General features: G+C 43.2%; 1 protein-coding gene across 1 annotated transcript in view; it reads left to right on the top strand.

Moving 5' to 3' along the window:
• Window positions 1-2,600: 2,600 nt before the first annotated feature.
• T265_12725 (hypothetical protein) overlaps window positions 2,601-7,563 on the top strand; it is a gene marked incomplete at both ends in the record, with an annotated part of 30,612 nt that continues 25,649 nt past the window's right edge. The window contains one exon of the mRNA XM_009165165.1: window positions 2,601-2,742. Within this exon, the coding sequence (XP_009163429.1) occupies window positions 2,601-2,742 (142 nt within the window). The remainder of the gene's footprint in view (window positions 2,743-7,563) is intronic.

Here is a 7,563-nt window from a genome sequence, read left to right as displayed (position 1 = left end):
CTACCTACGTTTCGGTTTAAACGAGACATACGTTAACACGGTCAAAGTGTAGGTTGCGTTCAGGTCAGAAGAAGGGCGCCATATGCACAAAGCGGAAGAAAACCAAGCCTGAAATTATGTTGCGCACAGCGTAAATGAAAGAAAATAATCAAAAATAATTTCGGGAAAGGTATAGAGTTTCAGAGAATCGGGTAAACGCCCCATGTTGAGTATAACTGAAACCTGTGTTTCGCTTCGAGGAAAGTGACTTGGCGTGATGTGTTACTCCAGTGGTCTATAATATAGGAGAGCTATGTGACGGTCGCAAGGTTAAGTAGAGCTATTTTCAAGAGGTATGTTCTTTCGGTCAGCTTTATACGGCAATAGGTGGAACTACCATATAACGTACCCGGGTTTTTAGCTAATCCATTATGTTTGCACGATCGTAGATGGGTCGAGATGGGAATTGGGAAACGGAGTATCATCTATGCCCTCCGGACTAATGTGGCATAATGCACTGCGAAAGAGGACGTGCGAGAACAACGAACCCACGGAAAAGAACGAGTTTTCAAATTTAATGGTCAACCAAAGGCTGAGGATTGGCCCAGCTCTCACAGAGGGGCTGTATATCCAAGGACGTTGCACGAGCAGCTTCCATCAGTGATGAAGGAGGAAGGCCCAGGAGTTTTGTATGTGTTGTGGTTGAACGCCTATATTTTTGCTGGGACCAAAGCGGTTTGTTTCTCAAAGCTTCCATTCTGAAGGCCTTAGCTTGAGGACAATACTCCAGGTTACAGTAAACGTGAACTAAGCCAGTGTCTTGGCAACATAAAGTAGGAAAATTACAAGTTAGCGTAAAAACGTGCGCTTTTTAAGATTCGAGGTTTTCCGGCCAAATCTGTCACCTCTGGACGAAATAGGACACTCAGCGAGGTGGGTGAACTACTTATGACACGTATAGCCAGGATAAATTCGGATTTAGGTTTCTCGAGACCCCTAGTAAGTCCTCTGAGGCAGGTGCAGGTGCCTTCTTCGGCTCGTAACCATGGAACTCACCGAACGTTTCCTTTGGGAATTCTCGAAAGCGGGATCGCCGTCCGATATCGGAATCGAATCGATTGTATCTAACTACCGGGTGGATGACGGGTATGTACCAAACAAGACTTCGTAGAAGCCATACCTTCACGGATCCGCGAATTGATACACATGATCGAGGCTTTTGCCCAAGTTTCCCGGGTCAGTTTTGTTCTTGTCGGTCAGTGGCCGTCGTTCACCTGAAAGGCACAAGTGATAAAAGGGTGTAGCACTGCTCTTTATGTTCTCAGCGCGGGGCAGTATGTTGGCCAGCGCGAGGATTCGCATAGATAAATGTCTAACAGTGCTTTAAACTGGGTTCTAGAAGGAGCGTGACAACCGTCGGAGGAAAGTCATTCCACGCAGCTACTACCCGAAATGAGAAAGCATTTTGTCTGATGAATGTGTGTGCTCCGAGCTTGAAAATTTTCTCGCTATGCCCCCGCCTGGTGTTTGCTGGGTCAACGGTAAAAAACCTGTTTGCCAAGCTTTGTTCAAGCATGGCGTCAGTAAGAATTAGGTCCCCTAGGAGGCGACGGTACTCAAGGGGTATCAACTTGGATCTAGATATAATCATAAGCTGATTATTATCTTCACCGAACTGTGACAGCCGGACATGGGAGTTTTGCGTGGCCACCATGAAGCATCTGGGCACTAATGAAGATCCCGGAAATATTGGTTGCTCAAGAACGGAGCAACAAACAACACATAAGTGAACAACGGTGCCGGTTGCTGCATCGCTCCATCGGATGAATCTGTAATTTTCGACTACAGGCGTGTGTAAAGGCCAGCCAAGGCGGCGGATAATAGTATACGCTCTGTAATTCTGACTTAATTAGGATTTGCACGAGAGAACAGAATATTAGTGAATAGGTCTTTTAGGTTGGGTTGTACAGAGGACAGGACCTACTAATTCACCACATGAACCATGAAAGTTGTTTCATTACTGCACACTCTCCACGAAATTAGGGAGGGTGATGTAGATTCTTCCGAGAAAAAGGGCACGTAGTCACATAATCCATGGACCGGCGGCCTCATGATAGACGCTAAAAGTCATGAGCTGGATGACTGTTTCATCTTAACATGGAGGCTAGTTAAAATATGAATGCCAACAAGGAGATAGGCTAGTTATTTCCCTTTAGGAAATGTTCCTGGAGGATTACAGAAATACAAACAGATAAATGGCTATCTAAACAGCACTGGTAAGCGCAGTGGAAAAATTCGGAGACCGGGTAGATTTAGAACCACCCGCTCCCCTGACCAGGATTCTGCTTACAACGTGGGTTCGGTCGTAAGAAGCTGGTGGAGTTTACACAGACTCTTTACACACACGCATGTATTTAGCTTTAGGTGCTTCAATAAATGGGCAAGTTAAATAGTGCCTTTTGTTTTGCTACGTTCGTATGCAAGACAACATTTTTAAACAGGCTTACGGGTTACCACGCTTCACGTTCCCTGATGTTCAAGAAAGCTGAAACTGTGATTTTCTGGACGGCTGTTGTCCTCAGTCAAGTAATTTTCAGGTCGCATATGTAATTTTGTGCTAGGTTTTTGGAGTGATCTGCGTTGTACTGGCGGGATTCTGGGGTGGTGTATATGGCTCCGGATTTGACTGGAATGATCCCAGCAAAGTCTTCAATTTTCACATCCTCTTTATGATACTCGGGTTTGTATTTCTATTTGGAGATTGTGAGTTTCCTTAAGCTCCTATTGCTCGTTGTTTTGGCTCGATATCTGATACTAACACCCTGAATATCATGATTACCAAATATCTTTCGATGTTTCACTCTTGAGATCTCTTAGGATTTCATGATGAGCCGTTTAGAATTTTATTATAGAGGTTAACTTTGTTTTGGTTTATGTGCACTGCAGCAGTTCTTTGAAGAGTTCCAGTTATACTCCGTATTTACCTAAGTAAACACTCCATACCAACATTACCACGCGTATCTTCTGCGTTACCTCAATTCGATAAATTTTACTCCCCCTAAACGCCGTCAGCCCTGCACAACAGTGGAATTTTCTGTTTAAACCTAAGAACCACGCTATGTAGTAACAACTTTTATATGCTTTCATCATCAGCGAGCCAGCGTAAACAGATATAGATGCTGCCCAGGACACGGGATTTAGTCCTTCGATGATGATCTAGGGCCCATCAATAATATCAACCGGGTGAATAGACCGGTTAGCGAACTTTTGCACCCAGCTAACAACTGACGAAGAACGCCAAAATAAATAATCGCGGTATAGAAATACCCAGTTACCGTGCCGTAAAAACATATATTAGTTGTCAGCCAGGTGGTCATCAGGCAATAAACTCACACGAGATACCAATATTTGGAGATATTTAGATGCAGGAGGGTTAAGCTTGCTCTCTAGGATTGAGTGCATGCGACAACAGGGAAGATGTTCATCACTCCAAAGAACAATATTCAGGAAGGTAAAACAAAACCAATGGGATTTTTTGCAATGTCTCATCAAGTCTCACCATTCTGTGCCCAAGAAGGCAGGTTTAAATCGTGTAACGCGCGAAAAGGTACTCATAAACAAAGGAAAATTACGAAGATGATATCCATCCTGGTCACCCGTGCGTTGAAAAAGTTTGTCTCTTTCTTTCATCTTGGATGACTGAATGGACATCAAGCATCAAATTAATGATAGTGAAACACTTCTTTAACTGGGAAGAATGGAAGATGAACGGAGCCACATGAGCCGATGGAAAAAATAACATGACAGAAAGAGTGATCAGATAACAACATAAATCCTGACCTCATAATCCTGCATAAAGGGCCATTATGCTCAGCTCCTGGATGGATGCACCTGATCAGTTACCACAGCCACACTCAAAAACTGAAACCCGTCTCACGCTAGGCGATTAAAAAAGCTACCAACCAGTGCTAACAAAGTGGAGCAGACTATATTTGGTCATGTCGCCACCACCTACGCATATTTCCCCTGTGGTGAGCTCATCGCTTATTTGGACGCGATGGGAGTGTTTCAGCCATCCAACCAAAAAGCACATGCATGCACAAGAACAGTTGGCCATCCGGCGCAAATTAAAAAGCTAGACATCTAACTCAATGTAGATCATTTGGTTGACTTATGCCCGACTCACCTTTGATTACATCACAAGCGGATTTCTCGTGCAGGCTATAAGAGCCTTGGAACAGGTCTACCGTTTGGTGGCTTCTGGGGCTCAAACCGTTTACCATTAAAACTTAAAAGATCATTGTGCATATATTCTGCTGGTGCACTGAGGGTACACACCGATATATATATATATATTGCCCATAAAGACGTATGTCTCAATCCGTGATTTATGCTGAAACCCTCATTAGCAATTGCTACCTAAATCACATGGTCAGGTTGCAGGGTCATATGAAAGTAGGCTTCACCGGTCACTGGATGGCCTTTTCAGCTTGTAATATCATACGATATGCTCTCGTTCACCATCTGTTTGAGTATTTGAATCATTTTGACCATTGTACCGATTTTTGTAACTGCAAAAATTGTTCATTGCCGGTGCTTGTGAACGTTAATCGGGTGACGCTAGTCGTGGTGTGATGGCGGAAGTATTTGGTAGTTCTTTGCCCCCAGACTACTTTACAAAATGGAACGCACCACGCAACTTTAATGTGTAAATTTTTAGCATAGGACGCTTTTCATTACATGATCTTCAATGAGCTTTAGGGACTATCCCATCGGCCGTTTACTCATAACACGAATGCTATTTTGGCAGACGTCGATATATTCCTCGTCTATTCCTTTGACGCACAAATTATTTATGCACACGACCATGGATGGCAGAGTAGATGGTGATAGGAGTAGATGCGCACGATCAGTTTAAGTAGCCTTTTTGGTTGCTTACTTAGTAAGCTGTGGCTACGTGTGATTCAGTGGCACATCATTTGATGCAACTCTTGCAGCCAGTTCACCATGAGTTTCATGAGTCACACTCATTTCATTGTAGTCTTTTTAAGTAAGCTGAGCTCCTTGATTGTCGAAAGACTCTATTACTACCTAGTCATATTTTTGAAGCACTGACCGTGTCAGGTTCAATCTACTGAATAGTTCCAATCCCAGTGTAGATAACCGTTGATTGATCATGAGTCAAGTAAGTCAGCATACAGATAATTAGTCGATATTTTGTGAATGATGGATGTACTCTCGAAAAAACCTGCTTTCTGTCATACTATGTTTCCGTGTTTCCGGTTTTGTTGTAATGCAAAGTCCAAACATGCAACTGACGTTAGTTTTCTTTGTGCCTTGTTTAGCTAACGACGGGTACATTGGAGTCGCGCACCAACACGTAATAGATAGCCTTGCCTAACCTTGGTCTAGATTAAAAGATACAAAGCCCTGTATTAAAAAATGATCCCATTTTTAATCGATCTCTGCGCGCAGATGGCTTGGTTAATCAGACCGTAGTTCTTTCTTGTAAAGCAGTCTTACTCCATAAAACTGATCTAAAATGCAGCCTTTGAACGACACTCAAGCACGGCTTCTGAGAGTAAACGCATCAAATTTAATGAGGGGTAAATTTTATATAGATGTTAGATATAGAACCACAACTGACAGGGATCTAAAAAGAGTAATGGTAGGATTCTATTGAGCTAAGAGAGGACACACTGAAAAATTTGGCGGCTTGCTGGCTTTAAAGGGGCACTTCCCACTTAGTAGGGTACGGACTGCTGGACGCCTTTGCTTAGTTATATTGACATAGGGAAATCGCTCGGGATTGGACATAGCACTGCGGGTAAGCCTGTTAGTCCAATATGAGCCCAAAGATATGGCCAGCAGGTAGGCTGGCAGATGTCTGTCAAGGATAAATAGTCTGTGGGGCATGGCGTTGCACCAACCAACGATGTTCCGGTTCTGTCTGTTCCATCTCCAACGCTAATGCATAGCACAGTACCTTCTTGAAAAATGTCACACACTCGTATTGCTTCGTGCTTGGCAAACATTTTAACCCTCGCTGAACATCTTTTTCACGTATAGCACTGGGTCAACATGTAAACTGAACTTCAGAACAGGGACCATCAACCAGTTCAAATAAACCAATGCGTGGTTTGAGCAAGGGTCATCGGAATAGTAGTCCACGATCCAGTTAACTCGGCTTTTTCACTCATTTATCACCTAGACGGACAAAGTAGCTTTAATTTTTCTCAGTTTTAATGGCTTCCAAGTTAATCTCTAAGTATTAGCAGCCAGATGATCAATTGTTTAATTCTGTTTCCTACTTTTCCCTTTATTATCTGTTGGAGTATAGCAAATCCCCGAAAATATAACAATATTTCGAGGCTAACGTATTCCGGTCACACGTATATAGATTCTGAAGAAGAGAGAGTGTTAACCTATATATGTTCTATCACATTATGTACGAGGCTTGTCAGAGATATAACCCCATAGTTGCTATCACCACAGAAGAGGAAGGTCTGCAATCTGTGGGTAACTGTCGGCTCATGTCCTCATGTAATAAAGTAACAGAAGAACAACAGTAACAACCGAACAACCTTATACAGTGATAAGTCATGTAGGGTCACTGGACGTAAGATGTCTTTTTAATCACACCCAAACCGACATTTTTCGTGTTGTTTTCATCTTGTGTTTCTGTTATCGTTTCAAAAAGATTTATAACGGAAACCGCCGTACATTTTTTCGGGGAAAGGGGGTACTGCCTGAGCCCTTTTGTCTGGAAGACCAACCAGCCAAAAAGTGTGGAGTTACATCTCTGTGTTTCTTCGGTTAGGATTGGTTGAACGACTACTCCTGCCCATCAAATTCGCTACGGGAAGAGGCGTGTTTAAACTAACCCCCTACATTCCCTTCAGTTTACTGTATCAGACTTGTCCCGTATCTTCTCTTATATCTAACTGGCGATGCTTCAGATCATCACCCAACCGCTTCATATTGTACAACACATTTTTACTGTCCTATTCCTTTCATGTTCTTGTCCATGCATACCGTTATTGCCGGCAAATCTCCCTTACACTTTTAGTTCATTAGTACCTTCAACGCATTTCAGGGCCATGAAGCCTTAGGATGTGCATTATCCATTAGGTTTTGTACCATATTTTAATCAATTACCACCACCCTCTACTGTCGACTAGACCCACGCTTTCTTCTAAGCCAGTTAACTTTAAGCAATGTCCTTATTTAGGGCGATCGATGTCCTTCTCAAATTAAATAGCTTTTTACCTTGGTTTTGTTGGACAAATTGCGCCAATATAGCCTCAGATATGTTGCCCGGGATAGAATCCATGCTACGGTTGATGTCAACCGTACTAAACTCTAGCAGCAATAGTGGTCTGCCGGAGTTGGCAGCATCTGCTTGTAGAGAGTTGAGGGGTCAGGTGTCTACTCTCGTCGTTTCGTCACGAAGAGACTGGACCTTACCGTGGTGTGACGGTTTGCGCACCTCAGCGATCCATTGAGCTATACTGGAGAGTGTCCCGCGACACTCACAGAGTCTCTCATACCAGGTTGGTCAATGGTTAGAGGTCTGACGAACAC

This window comes from Opisthorchis viverrini (assembly GCF_000715545.1).
Source record: "Opisthorchis viverrini unplaced genomic scaffold opera_v5_12, whole genome shotgun sequence".
NCBI lineage: Eukaryota > Metazoa > Platyhelminthes > Trematoda > Opisthorchiida > Opisthorchiidae > Opisthorchis > Opisthorchis viverrini.
This window is presented reverse-complemented; position numbering and strand designations above follow the sequence as displayed.